This window comes from Pogoniulus pusillus, chromosome Z, assembly GCF_015220805.1.
Source record: "Pogoniulus pusillus isolate bPogPus1 chromosome Z, bPogPus1.pri, whole genome shotgun sequence".
Taxonomy (NCBI): domain Eukaryota; kingdom Metazoa; phylum Chordata; class Aves; order Piciformes; family Lybiidae; genus Pogoniulus; species Pogoniulus pusillus.
The window spans coordinates 11,763,809-11,782,364 of NC_087309.1; the positions used below are offsets into that span (position 1 = coordinate 11,763,809).

Genomic DNA, 18,556 nt, shown 5'->3' on the forward strand with positions numbered 1-18,556 from the left:
AACAAAACACGGGCATGGAGAAAGGCAGACCTGTCTCCAGCATCAGCATTATCATCAAACAGCTTCAAGTAATGGTGAGGCCAGTGCCGCGCCATAACCCTTCAATGGTCTTTGGGGTCGATTGGGTTGAAATGTTTCCTTTGAGAGCATCCCTACGGCTCATCAAATCCCCTTTTTACGGGCAGGTCAGGAGCTAATGGTGACCTCTTATTCCCTTGCTGAGAAGAGCAGCTGGTGCCCCCAAGTGGTAAAGCGCAGGAGGAGAGGCGATCTGGCCGTGCAAGCCCGTCTCTGGGCTTGTCACCGGGGGGGGGGATGCTGGGCTGGGGCTGCTGGACGTCTGCGGTATTTTCTAACGATGCTGTTTCCCCTCCTCCCCCGCCCCTTTGCAGGACAAGATGATATGGTGAGCGTGGTGGCAAAGAATCATCATTCCCAGCGGAGCTGGGACCCTGACAGCAGGCGTCCCCGGACAGCAGTACGCGCTCCACACCGTTTCGTCCACTGACCTTTCTGCGGGGGCGGCTGAAGAGTGTTCACAACAGACATTCTGCCTTGGCTGTGCTTCTGATCAGCTCGAGTGCAGAAAAGGCTCCTGTGAGATTACATGGGGTTTACTTTGGATCTGCATCCCCTAATCAGCATGGCCCCAGAGACTGCAGGGGATCGCAGTGGGTGGCAGAGCCGAGGTGTGGGGAGCCGACTGGAGTCAGGGCTGCTGCTGTGAGGGGATGCACAGGGACGGCAATGCCCATCACACAGGACAACGCAGGGGTCTTCCTCCCCCTCCTGTGCCAGTGGCTGCAGAACAGTTGTCGCGAAGGGGCTGAGGGTGCAGAGCAGCAGCTCTGCCGCTCAGCTGTCCAGAAGCTGAGGGAGTACATCCAGCTCAACTTCTCTGTGGATGAGAGCAAACTGCAGCCAGGGAGCTGCGGGACTTCAGATACTGAGATCTGCACCATGTACCTGGCCCAGGAAATGCAAAAAAATGAGGTTCTTGGGTTGAGCTTTGGGAACATCCCTGCTCTGGGGGACTATGGGGAGAAGCGTCGGGGAGGGAAGAAGAGGAAGGGACATAAGGGGCCAGTGCTCGACGTTGGGTGCATCTGGGTGACAGACTTGAAGAAAAACAGCCCTGCCGGCAAGTGCGGGAGAGTGCGCCTGAAAGACGAGATACTTTCTCTGAACGGACAGCTGATGGTCGGCGTGGACGTTACTGGTGCAAGGTAAGGGTGAAAGAGCAGCCACCAGCGGCCGCTTCACACAGTGCGTGGCGCAGGTCACAACGGGTGATGCATTTATATCCGAGAGCAGAGGTTTAACCCTCTGCTTTAAAAGCCCGTGGGGGAGCTCTGGGCTCCTTCTTAAGGCCTGTAGAAAATAAGTTACAAAGGCAAATCAATAATTAGCCTACACCTTCTAATTGCAGACCCACAGGAAAAGTTTGAGGAGTCGTTATGTCAAAAAATAGTATGTCATGGTCATTGGAGGGTCTCCACTAAAACAGGAGTCTTCCTGGGTTTGGATAAAACTGTTTCCTTAAGTCAAAATAAACACAGGCTCAGCAGAGCTGGAAGATGTTTTGCAGGTGCATTTCATTTTTTGCTGAATCATTTGAATTGAGAGACACTTTTTTTTTTTTTTGACAGCTAAATGCTGCCTGAAACTTTTTCAAAGCAAGACACATTTGTGTTTTCCAGATTAGAACAACTTCATTTTTAATGAATTCCCTTTGATTTTACTGCATTTGCTCTATTTTGCTGTCTTCTGTCCCAGAAAACCTGAAATCTTTAGAAGTTCAAATAAGAAATGAAGGTTCTTACAAGGATATAGACTATCCCTGGGTTGTTGTTTTTTTTGGGGGGTTGGGGTTTTTGTTTGCTTGTTTTTTAATTTCAGCTACTGCATACTGTAAAATGAGTCACTGGCACAGCTTTGCCTTTTGTAGACCAGCAAACTTAACATTTCCTTTTGCAAAGGCAAAGATATTTCTCTTCTAAGAGATAAATCCACACATAGAATCCACATAAAATCAACCAGGTTGGAAGAGACCTCCAAGATCATCTAGTCCAACCTATCACCCACCCCTAACCAATCAACTAGACCATGGCACTAAGTGCCTTATCCAGTCTTTTCTTGAAGACCCCCAGGGACAGTGCCTCCACCTCCCTGGGCAGCCCATTCCAATGGGAAATCACTCTCTCTGTGAAGAACTTCTTCCTAATATCCAGCCTATATCTACCCTGGCACAACTTGAGACTGTGTCCCCTTCATTGATACCTGAGGTTGCAGCTTGCTGTGGAGCATGAAATCCTCCACATCTTGCCAAAGGGCTTCATTTTGGGGATAGACAGTTTTGGAAACCACTGGTGGAATAGCCTTTATTTATAGGAAGCTCTGTTATCTCCAGCCTGTGTAATCCAGTATGTTTTGTGTGCCTTAAGAGTAATACACAATTTTAGAGCAGCTGAGAAAGTACTCCAAAAAGTGAGATTTGCTGCAGAGACAAATAACAATACTTAGCTGAATTAAACTATATATTGAGAAAGAAAAAGAAAAAGAAGAGTTGGGTCTCACAGGACAAATCTGTAATGAATGTGGCATTGAGGGTTATTTATCTGCATCACTGACGGTTATTTATCTGCTGCTTTACTTGTTGGGTTTGCAAAACCCTCAATGCCCCTGGTAGGGTAACACTTGCGAATTATAATCCTGCAAAGTGCATGGATTTTGCTCCCAATTGGCGATTTGAGGTGACTACTGCTCCCAGTTCTGTGATGTGGCAGAATAAAAGCAGTAACTCCTGAATCTCTGGGTGCTGGACTCTTCCCCTTGTGATATTGCAGATGCAATAACAACTCCCTCTAATTTCAAGCCTGTAATTCCACGAGTGTATAAATAACAGTACTGTGGCAGTATCCACCAGTGACATAATACTCAATGGAGTCCAAAATGTTTGGATATCTGTACTTTATATCTCATCTATGAAGGCTTCACTTTGGCCTTGTTCCTTCTGGAGAGCGCCGTCATTAGACCAGCAAACTGTGGCTGCTACTAAAGAGACCAAAGTGCTCCATTTTCCTCAGTTGAATTTTGGGTTTGGCCATTATGAAGGCAGAGTTGTTGGTCGCAACAGCGACCAAAGCATCCTTGCCTAACTTACTGCCAACTGCTATTTGGCAAGGATTATGTTGATGGATGACAGACTGGGACCTTGAGGACATTCTCAGTTTGGAGTGCTTGGTTTTGGTTCTTGATGAGCTGACTGGTAGCTCCATACCCATGTTATCACTTTGTTCATCTGATTGTACCAGACTCTTCTGACAGTCATTCAGTAAGTTTCTTAGAAGGTGACCTTATTGTGGCCTTCCAGTGTCTGAAGGGGGCCTAAAAAGGGCTGGGGAGGGACCTTTTAGGCTATCAGGGGGTGATAGTACTGGGGGAATGGAGCGAAGCTGGAGGTGGGGAGATACTGTGTGTGATACTGTGATACTGTGATTTAGACTGGAAGTGAGGAGGAAGTTGTTGAGCATGAGAGTGGTGAGAGGCTGGAATGGGTTGCCCAGAGAGGTGGTTGAGGCCCCATGGCTGGAGGTGTTTAAGGCCAGGCTGGATGAGGCTGTGGGCAGCCCGATCTAGGGTAGGGTGTCCCTGCCTGTGGCAGGGGGGTTGGAACTAGCTGATCCTTGTAGTCCCTTCCAACCCTGACTGATTCTATGATTCTAAGGGACATAATGCAGTTGTGGTTTATATTAGGCTGAAGGGCAAGATCAACTTGTCTTCTGGGAAGAATGTGTTTCAAAGAAGCAGAGTATTTCCATATTGCTCCTGCAGTGGCAGTAGCAAAGCTGTTTCCCTTTTTGTTCCTTTCAAGGAACAGCACATTGTACAGTTTTTCTGGCTCGTTTTCTGCCTAATTATCTGCCTAGGGTGAGAAACTCTTCCAGGTGGGTACAAAGGAGTTTGAGTGCTGTGATTTGTGGTGTGACACACTTAGTGTAGCCTGTGCCTGGTCAGTGAAATTTAAAATACTGCCTTAGCTCCTGTACCACCAGGCTGGATTAGATAAGCAAAAACACTGCTTGCATGTTCCTCACCTGCCAAGGGTGCTAGGGCAGCCCCATCTTTTCTGGTGAATGTGTTGTCCATGCTGGTGCTTTCAGGTTGGCACTCACGATTTATTTCCAAACAACAGGATATTTTGCATGAGTCTCATGACTGCTGCTTACCTGGGGGTGATTATCATCTTTGCAGCAGGGTTGGTAGGAAGCATGCTCACATATCCTGAGCTTCACCTCACCTCCAGCTCAACCCCACCGAGCAAACTCTCTTTGTTCCAAGGACCTGAATCAATACACTGGATAAGAGAAGAGGAGAGGTAGGAGCATGCAGTCCATTCTGCTGGCTGTCATACGAATGTAGTCAGCCCCTAGAGGATGTGGGGACAGATGGCTGGAGCCATAACAAATCACACAGCCCTGGACAGTGTGTACTCTTTCAGCATCTACCTATGTAGGCCATATGCCTACTGGTCCTCAGGTCTTGGAATGGTGATGGGGTGAGACACAGTGCAGAAGAGCAGTGTGGCAATTCTGAGAGGAGCTGGCTGTGGATATCACTCATCTGTCTCTCCCTGCTAGGGAAATTGCATCCAATTTCTCTAAAGAAAAGTTATTTGTTTAAATTCCACCTGATTGCAATGTAAACAGCAAAACCAGATTGATTATTGCTGAGCTTGTTTCATCCCCCCCCCTTCTTTTTCATTTAGAGAAACATTATAGAGTAACATAATCATCAAAGCTCTTTACTTAACAGGGTATTATTACATTAGAGAGGAATGATGTAGGTGGTGGCATTTTTTTGTGATGTTAGTGACTGAGGGAAAATTATTGCTCTCTTCAGAGTTACGAAATTGTGTGTCTATCAAACACAATTGCAGGGAAATGAACAGTATTGGAGTGCTGAATAAAGGTTAGTCAAAACTCTGCATGTTTATTTTCCTTCTGTCTATACAACTGTATCTCCAAAACACGTGGGTTATGTTCCCCCAGACAACAACTTCTTATGTATTTTGGAACTACTCCTCTCATTTTGGGCTATTACTCATTTACTGGAGGGAGGCTGTTAGTATCCCTGCAGATGACAGATGAATCTCTCATTTCTGGAGCATGACCGAATGGGGCTCCATTGAGCAGGTCCTAGGAGGATTGCAAAAGGATTATTTTGTCATGAATATCATTCATTTTGAAATATTTGATAAAAAAAAAAATCCCATCAGGAATAGCTGCAGTGCTTGGACACAGCTTTTATATATACAGAAGATCATAGAGATCATAGAATCAACCAGGTGGGAAGAGACCTCCAAGATCAGCCAGTCCAACCTAGCACCCAGGGCTAGCCACTCAACTAGACCATGGCACTAAGTGCCTCATCCAGGCTTTGCTTGAACACCTCCAGGGATGGTGCCTCCACCACCTCCCTGGGCAGCCCATTCCAATGCCAATCACTTTCTCAACTTGAGACTGTGTCCCCTTGTTCTTTTGCTGGTTGCCTGGCAGAAGAGGCCACCCCCCCACCTGGCTACAGCCTCCCTTAAGGTAGTTGTAGACAGCAGCGAGGTCTGCCCTGAGCCTCCTCTTCTCCAGGCTAAACACCCCCAGCTCCCTCAGCCTCTCCTCACAGGGCTGTGCTCCAGGCCCCTCACCAGCTTTGTTGCCCTTCTCTGGACATGTTCCAGCACCTCAACATCTCTCTTGAATTGAGGGGCCGAGAACTGGACATAGGACTCAAGCTGTGGCCTGACCAGTGCTGAGTACAGGAGAAGAATAACCTCCCTTGTCCTACTGGCCACACTGTTCCTGATGCAGGCCAGGATGCCATTGGCTCTCTTGGCCACCTGGGCACACTGCTGCCTCATCTTCAGCCCACTATCAGTACCCCCAGGTCCCTTTCTTCCTGGCTGCTCTCCAGCCACTCAGTCCCCAGCCTGTAGAGCTGCTTGGGGTTGTTGTGGCCAAAGTGCAGAATCCTGCATTTGGCCTTGTTAATATATATTGTCACGGAGGAGTATTCTGCCACCTACACCGATTTTGGCAGAGGGGAGAAATTAATTGGTGTGAGATAATCTTCTATAAAAATAACATATTTATTAACTTCAGTGTTCTGAACTCTCGCCACTCCCAACCACTGTATATCAATATTAAAACAATTCTACATGGTTATGAAAACATTCTAGGATCAATACCTACAGTAACTTATTAATAACTAGCAAACAGTTCAAATTATAAAAAGAGAAAGGATTTTTCCCCGTGGCTTAATGCTGCTTGGGGTTTATATACTATTCGCCCAGCAGAGCGAGCTGGAAACTGTTTCTGCTCTATGGCAGAGGCAACAGATATTTACAGAGGCATTAAAGCCTTTACTTACAACTCTTATTAATCATCAATCACCCTCGAGGGCTATGTCACAGCCTATTACTAATGTCCAAACTTCAGGGGAGCTTTGCCTGTGGACTTTGAGGCTGGAATCCTCCTGGCTTCTGGGGAAATGATAGTCTCTGACCTTGTGCTACTGGGCTCTTCTGGGCGCTCTCTCCAGAGATTCTTAGGCAGGACCTCAGGAGCAGAGGCAGGATGCTGTGCTGTCTCAGCACAATGTAATGCTGGCTAGGCAGGCCGAAAGCTTGTGCAGACAATTCAGAGTCTGCTTCCTGGTAACTCAGCGGCAGAGGTGCTTACCAGGCAATGATAGGCAGTGGGCATGCAAGGTGTGCACGGCTGCTTGGGAGACTGCACTCTGTAGGCAAAGGCAGGCAATACAGGATCTGGTCCTGATAACACAGTGGCATGCAAGTGTGCACAGCTGGCTGGGAGACTGTGGGCTCCACGTATATATAGGCAGGCTTAAGTGAGCTCTGCAAGTGAGTACGCAGGCAGGGGAGCCCGAGCTATGCAGGGGAGTCCAAGCATGAGCAATGGAGTCCGAGCACATTGTTTACCTGTGTACCCCTATTTATTAAAGGTGGGCCAAGAATAATGGCCCTTTGGCCACTAGAATGACCAATCAGGTTGGCAGCCAGCCAAATCTTACCATAATAGGCAAAAGCCACAGGCCTGAACTTTCCCAAATATGGGGATCACATGGGCTTACACCAGGGAAGCACAAGCTGGGCGTGTGGGGGCTTACACAACATGTTTACAAACAGGGATCTTGGGCAGAAAACACGTCCAGGCAGGGCAAGGCATAAATAAGCCTATTTTGGGGCCTGCAGACCCTCCACAACACATATATGTATATGCACACACACACACACACACACACATAAATATAATCTTTAAAATCACTGCAGAATAATTTCCAAACCAAAATTGTTTTTGAAGAAAGCAGACTAAGATACATTATGATTGATGAGACTATAGTATAAACATGAGACCTTATGATAATTTTGTCATCGAGGAAGCCCAGCCACTGCTTCAAAACACCACATTTCTCTGCCAAAAATGACCAAACCTCACCACATGTGGGAATATAGTCTGAGAACTGGCTTCTTTTTAACTTACACCTTGGTGTCGCTTCCGAAAGATTAATAGAGAAAGAAAGGGGTTTGGGTTTTGTTTTGGTTTTTTTTATGCCCACACCTTTGCACAGTGTCTTCTTCAGCCAGTCTCCTGTGGGAGTTTTTAGGACTCCTCCTCAGCACAAGATACAGCATGCTGAATGTCAGGAAAATAAGTTTGTTTTCAAGGATGCTGACAAAGACATTCAGAAATCAAACGTGCAGTGCAGTGTGAACTTCAAGTGTCAGTACTGAAGGTGAAGCTTTTAGCCTGACCTGAAGCTGGGGGTTTCCAGCAAAGCCAAGATCATTCCTGAGTGCTTGTTGTTACTGCCTGTTGTGTCTATGTGCTTAAGGATAGCTGGAAGTATGAAGGGTAATGTCCTGGTCCTCCTAGCATGTCAATGCTATTAGTAGTTGTGTGATGTATGGACATTTCTAAACACAGTCCTGCATCTCTGTAAGTGCTAACAGATGATTACAGAGCACAATACTGAACGTCTAACCAAATTACAGGTCTCAAAATGTGCAAAGCACTTTGTGCTGCTTGCCTGTGGCAGTCAATAACAGTCTCAGGCTCAGCTGGATGAAATTTTGAGGTTCTGTATCAAATTAGTTCTTGCTGATGCGGGAAAGGCAACATGCAGTCCCTATCTGTATTTGGAGTTACATTCTGCTCTGAACAGCAGTCTTCAGGAGGGTGCTCTTTGCCACCTCGTTGGGAGCCCTGCAAGGCAAGGGCTGGAGAAGGTGAGGCTCAAGGGAGACCTTATTGCTCTCTTCAACAACCAAAAGGGAGGCTGTAGCCAGGTGGAGGGGGTGGTCTCTTTTCCCAGGCAACCAGTGACAGAACAAGAGGACATAATCTCAAGCTGCAACAGGGCAGGTTTAGGCTGCATGTTGGGAAGAAGTTCTTCTCAGAAAGCGTGATTGGCATTGGAATGGGCTGCCTGGAATGCTGATGGAGTCACCATTCCTGGAGATGTTTAAGAGGAGACTGCAGGAGGTATTTAGTGCCATGGTTTAGTTAATTAGATGATGTTGGGTGATAAGCTGGACTTGAAGATCTCGAAGGTCTTTTCCAGCTCGGTTAATTCTATGGTTCTATGAAATGCAGGGCGGTACATTTACTGAGGGTAGGGGAACAGAGAATGAGAACGGTTGCTGTGTCTGAGTAGAGCTGATTCAAAGTACGACAGCATGGTTGGACAAATGAAGTTTCAGATGAGCACATCTCTGAAGGCACATCTTACTGAGCTACTCTTTCCTCCAGAGTCTGAACTGAATGATTTTTATCATAAACTGCTTTGCCCCTGCAATAGGAAGATTTTCCTGTTGGAAAGAAATGTGGTGGGCAGAATGCTGTAATTGTGTGTTTTCCATGGGTCGCTGCTTCCTGCCACGACAGGAGGCTTGCTGTCCTTGCCACAGCTGCTTCATTCTGCCACAGGTGGTCTGCCGTTGTCACTGGAGCATCTGCAGGGTTTTGTAGGACCATGTTACTCAGCAGTGTGTTCAAACTGCTTCCAGGTGCTTCGACTGGCACATGAGGATGGCATGCTGTGGGAACAGGGAGCAGGAGTGGTTCTCCCTCTGCTCATCATCTGGGCCCCACAGTTTAAGTTTTTGGTAACAAATCCATTCTTTAGCAGGGTTGGGTGTGTGGGTGGTGGAATCCTCATGTTATGGTGGAATGGGAGGTTTTCAGTTTTCTGTGCTTGTCTTTCTCTGGAAGTTATCGTGGATTTATTTTCCACTTGACAGAGCAATCTCTTTTATGGATCCTCTTCCTTAGAGAAAAATCACCCCAAGAAAACTACCCATGGTCATCACAGAAAGCTGTGTCTCACCACACCCCTACCTCCTGGGCATGTCATGTTGCATGGATCAATTGCTCTCTTTTACTTTGTTTCCTCACCTCCTTGCTAAAGCAAAAGTGCTGCCAACACAAAGCACTGCTTGGTATAAGCAGCTGTTTTGCCTGGTGTTAGTAGGGCCTTCTCTTGGTTATGTTCATAAGAAAACATTTTTGTTTTAATAGGAAAACAAATGGAAATATATCCTGGCCCTTTGCCCTTGGCTATGGGGCAAACATTTCTGTGGGAGCTCCTCATTAAAATAGTATCAGCACTGACTACACAAAGGAAAATAAACACGGTGGTCCGGGAGGCTGTGGCCTCCAAATACAACCTCCAGGAGAAGATTTCTCATAACTGACCTCAAAAATACCCCCAGCCTACTGTGGAGCTGATTTAGTTTCCTTTTTTTAATATCATATTACCAATCTTCATGCTGTTCAGTGACGGATCAGGGCACAGAGGCTGGGACCTGGGGCTTGTTACCACAGGCACGGATGGGAAGCATATGCTGATGTGCCCTCTGAGCTGCCTGGTGCATGAGTCCCGAGGATGGAAATTAAGCGGCATGCAGGGATTTGGCTGATGGTTCTCTCCTCCAGTTGAGCTGCTGTGAGCAGGGCAACAGTGAACATGTGTGCTCAACCTATGGAAAATGAGAAGCAGCTTATGGTTGTCTAACTCATCTTGAACACAGTGTAAGTTTCACTGTGCTCCTGAAGTGGTGTATGCTGGAGCATGCAACCATTTCTGAAGGGCAGTTGCTGTATTTCACGCTAATAGTGGATATTAATACCCTCCTTAAAATGTAACTAGACTAAGAGATATTTTCCTTCTCTCTTTTTATGCCTTCAGGAAACGTATGATCAAACTTAACCATGTGTGTTGAGAAATAAATTGCTGTGAGGAAATAAGCTTTATCCCAAATCCTCTCTCAAGAGCCAGACTTAAGTAGAAGGTCACTAATCCTCAGAGTCAGCAGAGATCATTTAGCTTGTTTGTCCTCTTTGCTTTACTAATGTAAGCATGGATCTGCTCAGTTTTCTGTTCGAACCCTTTGGTTCCTGCTTTCCTTCTCAACCTTGCTACACTGAGCCCAGTGCCTGCAGAGGCAAAACTAATTCCCTTGTAGTGGTGGTCATTTGTAGCATCCCACCACTACAAGTGTCTCCTCAATAGGCTTTCCAAACCCACTGTCCTCCTCAGGTTTGCATCTTATTTGCATCTTCTTGCTTAGGAGAGTTTTGTCTAAAACCCACAAAAGACAATGCACAGTCTGTCACTGATTTAAATGGTTTGTATCCTATCTGTGCTTGCATGTTTTCCCCCAAATTTTGGGAGCAGTATGCTTGTCTTTGCCTTCTTCACAATGTTATCACTGAACAACAGAGCTGGCCTCTCTCCACGGAAAGCGTGATTCCCAATAGGCATACACTGTGTAATTGGGCAACATCTCCAGGGTGATCTGCAGCAAATGCTCTCCAGCTCTGGCTCTGCAAAGTTTCTTTCAAGAGAGGTTGCATCAGGCTTGAAAATACTTGGACAGAGGTTGGGGGTGTTGCCTCACAAGGTGTAAAAGCCTCAGAGTTTATAAAAATGGGTTGTCTTGAACTGTTTTTGTGTGCTTTGTTTTGTTCCATTAAATTGTGAAAGCTCTGCTTACAGGGATGTACTTTGTTGCTGTGATGTGCACGTCCATTTAATTTACAGTTCTGACTGTACTGTAGTTACAAGAGAAGAAGCCCACTGTTTGGAGTAGAGCCCTGCCCTCTCCACTCATCTACTGTGGTAACAGCTTGGTTTGCTGGAGCAGCCTCATGCCTTGTCATTTATTCTTCACACCAAAGTGCCAGCAGGACCCTTTTTCCATCCTGAGAGGGATTTTCAGCCTTGAGTTCAGCAAGCACCCCACACTCTCAGGTCATGTGGAAGCACAGCCAGGATGCAGCACAACTTAACTAATTGGCAAACTGCTGGAATGTACAAAATAGTATGACTTTTTCCTACCACCTAGCCAAGGTGCACATGTGGCCTTCAGCCATTGCAGCAGCTATTTTCACAGCCTCTCCAGCAGTGCATTTGCTAGCTCAGAGCAGTGTTTTAGCTATCAATAATTGAAAATAGAGACATTTAAAAACACGAGCAAGGGACATTTTGTGCCCGTTATTCTTGCTCTTTTTATCATGCTTGTGCCCTTACATGCCATGTTGCAACAAGTGTCTCTTCTAGTCTGTAAATGTAAATTTATCTTCATATGCTGAGAGTCCAAAAAGTGTGCTGATGGCTAAATACAGATTTCCATTAGACCTCAGCACCAAGCTGCTGCAGCACGAAGTGGTGACTGCAGACAGGTGTATGGCAGGTTGTCCTTTCCCACTCGTACTGACTGATGTGCCATGAGTCTTGGAAAGGCACAGCTTCTTCAGTCTTCATTGAATTGCCTTTTTCACTTAGTGTTGTACTAAGGAAGCAGCATTTCTCAGAATGGTTTTGGGAGTGCTCTGCAAAGAGGCTACGATCACATTCTCTGTACCTTTGAGGGTGATAGTTGCTGAGCTGGAAGACACTAGGACTGAACTATGACCCTCTACAGCTAAAGGCATTAACAATAGCAGCAGCTTAAAACCCACTTATCTCCTGTCACTAGGAATCAGGCCTGGTTTGGAAAGGGCAGGAGCAGGGAGGGTTGGAAGATGATGAACAGGAGGTGGTTCCACAAGCAGAGGGTATGCTCAACATCATCCTCAGATAGATGCCTAGTCAGCACTAACCTGCCATCTACAGACATAAGTGAGAGGATAAATATAAGACCCGTAGGTGCGATCAGCAGAGAGGAAGGAATATAGCTCCAGACACAACTGCTGTGGTAGATGGCTTTGGGAATGGGCTCTTTTTTTTTCACTGCAGAAAACTCATTGCTTTTCTTATCTGATGTGACACTTGCTTCCAGCACTGAGCAGTATCACATGCTCCTTGAAACTTATTTTTCTGTCTCCTTTCTATCAGATATGGGCTATGACAGCAAGGGCTTATGTATCAATCATAGGCTCTGCAGCATCACTCACCGTTCTTGCTGCTTTCTCTGGATGAAATGTGTGACATTCACCAAGATCACCTAGGTCTCAAAATGGAAACACTTTTAACAGACAAGTACCAGTTAAAAGGTAAGTTGGCAGACCCTGACAGAAGGTTTGGGGCAGCACAGGAAGACTCATACCTACTGAGACAGGACAAGAGTAAGGCAAATGTGATTATTAGCAGGGAACTTCACCCTGAAGACTCAGGAAGCTCAGCTAGACTGAAGGGTCTTTAAGAAGACCATGAAAAACTAGCAGTAGATGGAAAATAGACACAAGCTCTTTCAAAATGCAGAATTGCTGAAATGGGTCCAAAGGAGACTTTTGTTTCTGCTGACGCCTAAGATTCTTTTCTACTGTTTACAAAGGTGGCAAGATCTGGTTTTATTCTTCTCTGTAGTAGGTATTATAGGTAACTGTATGATCATCTGAAAAAAAAAAAAAGAAAGAAAGAAACCACCTTGCAAAACAAAACAATGACTTATAGAGCAATCATTTTGGCTGTGGTTTTCTAGTCCATTACTTGATCATTGGAATGGGTCAATTAAAGTAATTTTTGTCCTCCTTACACACGTTGACCAGCAGCAATTTGTGCCATGATAACTGAAGGATTGCTAAATGCTTGTCAATTTTCCATGGCCTAAGTTGGTTTTGTTCTGTCAGTGAGGAGAAGAACACAGATACCTGGTAACCAGTAAACTCTGTGATACCATCTATCTAAATGCAGTGTCATAAGGAAGATGTACTAGAGGTTGAGGAATTCCTTCTTGGAAGCTCATGTATGATAAATGGAGCCAAACCAGTGTGTGACATTCTCAATGAAAATGGTTTCTACAAAGACACTGCTTGTTCTGCTGAAAATGACATTTCCTATATTCATCTGCAGAAAAGTGTCTACTGAAACACAGATTTTTCTGTTTCCTCTAGAGGGCAATGTCATATAAATATTTTAAGCAATTTTTGGGTTGTGTCAACTGGGATTTTATCCAGCCTTATGCAAGAATTCATAAAGTGCAGTAAGAAGTGTTCTTTACATGTCTTTTAGGATGTATGTATATATATATATATATACCTAATATAATTACTAATATAATATGGTGGAAGAATTATAGTGGAGGTGTTTAAGGCCAGGCTGGATGAGGCTCTGGTCAGCCTGATCTAGGGTAGGGTGTCCCTGCAGGGGGTTGGAAGTGGATGATCCTTGTGGTCCCTTCCAACCCTGAATGATTCTATGACTGTGTGAAATTCCTTTAAGGAGCACAGAAACATGTTATGTGTTTTGGGCAGATTTGTCTGTGCTGGAATGCAGAGGGAACTCTTCATGAAGACCTGATTTTTACTGGTGCAGCTTCAGGGACTTTTAGCAGCCACACCTTTTAACCTTTTAGCAACTACACTCTTGTAAAAGATATTATAATCAAGTCTTCTGATAATGAAGTTACCATTTGTTGTAGTTTAGGTTGGTAGCTAGAACTTTACTGAGGAGAATAAATCTAAATATCAAAGCAAGGGGTCCATAGGACTTCAGAAATAGAAGTAGTTTGTGTTACTGCTCTTTTCTCTGTGAATTTAGGTATTCCTAAATTCATTAACTGCATTGCTTATTTTAATGGGTGTGACTAACAGCTCAAATTTCAGTGTAATTGGTCACATAAACAGCTGCTAAAACTAGTATGAACTGAAGTGGTACAGTCTGGACTGCAATAATTTTAACTTGAGGGATATTCTCTCCTATTTTCAGCCACTGTAGTGTTAAATATGGCAGCTATGGACAAAGGCTGTTTTCTTTTCCTTAAAGCCTAGATGTAAGCTGGATGTTAGGAGGAAGTTCTTGACAGAGAGAGTGATTTCCCACTGGAATGGGCTGCCCAGGGAGGTGGTGGAGGCACCGTCCCTGGAGGTCTTCAAGAAGAGACTGGATGAGGCACTTAGTGCCCTGGTCTAGTTGACTGGATAGGGCTGGGTGCAAGGTTGGACTGGATGATCTTGGAGGTCTCTTCCAACCTGGTTGATTCTATGATTCTATGATTCTATTTGAAGCATGTTTGCATGGGCACAAAGTTTCTATCATTATTTTACTCCTCTCCCTCAAACTGACACTATCGAAAGGGAAATTTGCTTTTGACTTCCTAACATTAAAATGCCTTTAGGGAAATGGTCATAGAATTAGACTCCATTCCCTTCCTGGTGGTGACTAGTCCACTGGAGCATCACCACAATGGTCTTACTGGATTAACTTGCATATCCCATATGTTTACTGAATTTGTGGGCTAACATTCTTTGTAAATACCACTTCCAAAAAAAGAAACAGGCAATCTGCAGTTGATAAATTCTCTAAATGAATAAACCTGTTTGTGTGCTTTTCCCCAAATAGGAAAAGCAATTAATTCAAGTTAAACCCTTGCTCCCAAAACTACTCTATTTGAAAACAATGGACTGTGAGTAAAAAGACATTAGGTAGCAAAGCAGTATTTGCCCTCTACTTTTGAGTAATGGGAGATCAAGAAAAATCTGAGGGTACAGTTCTTATGTAGCTTTTTCAAGTTAAATAGCTGAGAACTGCTTTTTAATTACTACTGCTGGCCAGGCAGGACTTTCTCTTAAACCATGTCTTAACAGAAATAGGATGGTGTTTGTAAATTCAAAGTTACTGGGAAAATGTTTAGATACACTAGTGGCAACTAAATGTTCTTAGCTTCATATCTCACTCTGCATGGATCTGATGAATGGCTTAGTGTTTGAACCACACGTTGATCTTTTATCTTGTCCTAGGACTTGTATTTGGATCTTGCTGGTTCTAAAGTATCTGACAGTTTAATGCCTAATCATGAGGGATTATTCTTTGTGTTTGGCTGGAAGGAGCTACATCTGAGTCTGTGGTTGTGTGTGTGAGGCTGATTCACCCTGAGCTGGGATCTCCATGCGTGGGTAGCCCTGGGAGTGTTTCACATGTAGGGTTGCAGGTACTGAAAGAACCACCAAGGGTTCACAACTCTACTTCCTCCTCTACAGCATGTCTTCCATTCTTGCTGGTGACTGGCCTGAAGCACAGCTTTTTCACAGAGAAAATCAAAGATAAGACCCAAGTTCCCTGACAATACCACAGTGCTGTGAGCTTCTGTGGAATTGCTTCCTGTCTGCCTCCATGAAAATGCAGAAACTGCCTCCCAAATTTCCTTCCACCACTGCATATCTGACACAGCAATACACATAATTATCTCCTCTCTGATCTGTTTTTCAATCATTGACTACATTCAGTAAGTAAGTGGTATGGACAGGAGAGCAGAAAATTATTTGGTAAACTAGCCAGTTTCATCAGGATGAACTATGTGACTAAAATAAATCATATTTCTGTAATTCACCAGTTATGGTCTGGAGAAACAAACAATAGCTAAAAAAGTGTACAGATGCCAACTGGATCAGAAGTCAGTGGCTAGTGTGTGGAATTCAAAGTCAATGAGGGTTTACTGCAGGGCTCTGCCTTTAAGCAGACTCTGTTTTAAGTAGTGTATGAGAAAGCCAGAATCTCTAATCTCCTTATTAGAATTATTTTATACCTCTGCTGACCCATTAATCAAATTATAAACTGTGGAAATGAGTGTAAGTAGCAGCACTGATAAAAAAAAAACCATGTGAGTTAGTAGAGTACTCAAACACAATGATCTCAAAGGTCTCTTCCCACCTTGATGATTCTGTATTTCTAAGCATCTATTTTGGGAGAGGTGGGTTTCAGAAGAGCTTGAAAACAAAAGGTAAGAGAGTACACAAAATTCAGGATGAAAGGTAGACTTAGAAATTAATTAATTGTGGCTGGATGAATAATAATATTTGTCTAATATGTAATTAAATTAGGTACCATTATTTGTTAAAACAGGTCAGCCAGCTCTAATAATGAAGGAATGCAATCCTGAGTCCAGGGGTCAGCTGATCACATATTCTCTGAGGTTTTCCTAGCCTCAAGGATATTCTCTCTTTAATGATAGTATTAATAGCATTAAATAATATGAGGAGGCATAGCCTGAAATGTTGAGGTACCGGAATGTGTCCAGAGAAGGGCAACAAATCTGGTGAGAGGCCTGGAACACAAACCCTCTGAGGAGAGGCTGAGGGAGCTGGGGTTGTTTAGCCTGGAGAAGAGGAGGCTCAGGGGGGACCTCATTGCTGTCTGCAACTACCTGCCTTTGCAGGTTGTAGCCAGGTGGGGATTGGTCTCTTCTGCCAGGCAACCAGCAACATAACAAGGGGACACAGAATCTCAAGTTGTGCCAGGGCAGGTCTAGGCTGGATGTTAGGAGGAAGTTGTTGGCAGAGAGAGTGATTGGCATTGGAATGGGCTGCCCAGGGAGGTGGTGGAGTCGCCATCCTTGGAGGTGTTCAAGCAAAGCCTGGATGAGGCACTTAGTGCCATGGTCTAGTTGACTGGCTAGGGCTGGGTGCTAGGTTGGACTGGATGATCTTGGATGTCTCTTCCAACCTGGTGGAGTCTATGGTTCTGTGGTTGTGCACTTGGGACCTATTTGCCACATACTCCATTTGTACTGCATTAGAGGAATCATGCATGACTTGGTGAAGCCAGGTCAAGATCTTCCTTACATTAAAAAATGTCTTATACTTTAGTATAAGACATAAGCATAAACTCAGTGTAAAGAACTAGTTGAAATTCCTTATAAAGTTTCACCTTCCTCATGTGTTGCTAACATTATCTACTTTTTTATCATTTGTGCTGCTTTCTGCAGTGAGGCCATGCTGGTTGCCTGCTTTACCTTCCATTTCTCTTCCGTGTGCTTCTAGCTGAAATAATTTTTTGTGTAAGTTATGTTTGCATAAACTGTGCATGACTTAGAGCTGCATATCTAACTCCTGTCAGAGTTTTACAGCCTAATGGATAGCATGTGTGGACTTAAGAAGCTGTTGGGTCCTGTGCAGGCCTTTTCCCCACACTGTGAACAAGTCATGGCACCAATGACAGGAAGGTGATAACAGCAGCTCACTTTCTACAGATGCCTGAGGTCTCCTGGGCAAAAACACATAATTAACTGCTGGATTTGTACTATGGAACATTTCTTTCCAGGAACCTGCCTGTCTGTTGGAGGGTTATAAAGTCAGAGCAACTTCACAAGGGCTAAAATACTTTGAAATACCTGTTTCTGTAGAAGTACATTTGACCAATACAAGTAAGCCCCAGCTTATGAGATACCTGCCTGGGTATGAATTTAGCCATTATCCAGTCTTCCCAAGTGTGTCCAGGAGGCATCACTGTAAACAAGTGAGACTTATTTACCTGTAGGGTTTTTGCTGGAATGATGACAGAATGAAAAAAAAACACCTTAATTCTGTTTCTCTGAGACCTTGGAGCCAAAACACTTTTCTTTTCTACACCTAGTGCAGGCTTTGAGAAAAAGAAAACCATCAAAGAAAAAAACAAACCCCAAAGCCCAAACCAACCAAACAAAAAAAAAAACAATAAAAAACACCTCAAACCCAACCAACCAAACAAAAAAAACCCACTTTTTTTTCCCCTTTTTTTCCTCTCGTGGTGCTCCAGGCACCAGCTGAAAAATGATTTCTAGATACAGTATTTGATGTTGGTAGCGAAGTGAGAAGGGCCAGCTCTAAGCCTGATGGAGGTGCCAGTTTTCTGCTTGGAGTCAGCACTCCAGTTTATAAATCTTAGCATATTATAACTTCACTAGGTTATCTTTGAGAGCTGAAAATCTAGTAAGATAGCTCTGGGTGTCAAAAGTGGGTTTATTGAGGAAAAAGGAAGCAGTCTGGGGCTTTGCAGGGAAAATGATTTCCCATTGGAATGGGCTGCCCAGGGAGGTGGTGGAGTCACCATCCCTGGAGGTGTTCAATAAAAGCCTGGATGAGGCACTTAGTGCCATGGTCTAGTTGACTGGCTAGGGCTGGGGGATAGGTTGGACTGGATGATCTTGGAGGTCTCTTCCAACCTGGTTGATTCTATGATTCTATTCTATGATTCTTTCCTCTTGAATGTAGTTCTTCTTGGGTGACAACTCACTTGCTAGTATAAACAGGGTCCTTGGGAAATGGCTGAGTTGATGAGA

At 44.5% G+C, this 18,556-nt stretch overlaps 1 protein-coding gene across 3 annotated transcripts in view; it reads left to right on the forward strand.

Annotated features, from left to right (window-relative positions):
• Positions 1–653: 653 nt before the first annotated feature.
• PDZD2 (PDZ domain containing 2) overlaps positions 654–18,556 on the forward strand; it is a 180,084-nt gene continuing 162,181 nt past the window's right edge. For 2 of the 3 annotated variants that reach the window (XM_064176628.1, XM_064176629.1), the window contains exon 1: positions 685–1,226. In XM_064176628.1, coding sequence (XP_064032698.1) covers positions 748–1,226 — 479 coding nt within the window. In that variant the 5' untranslated portion in view covers positions 685–747. Of the gene's footprint in view, positions 1,227–18,556 lie in introns of all 3 variants that reach the window. The other variant, XM_064176630.1, reaches the window with a different exon arrangement.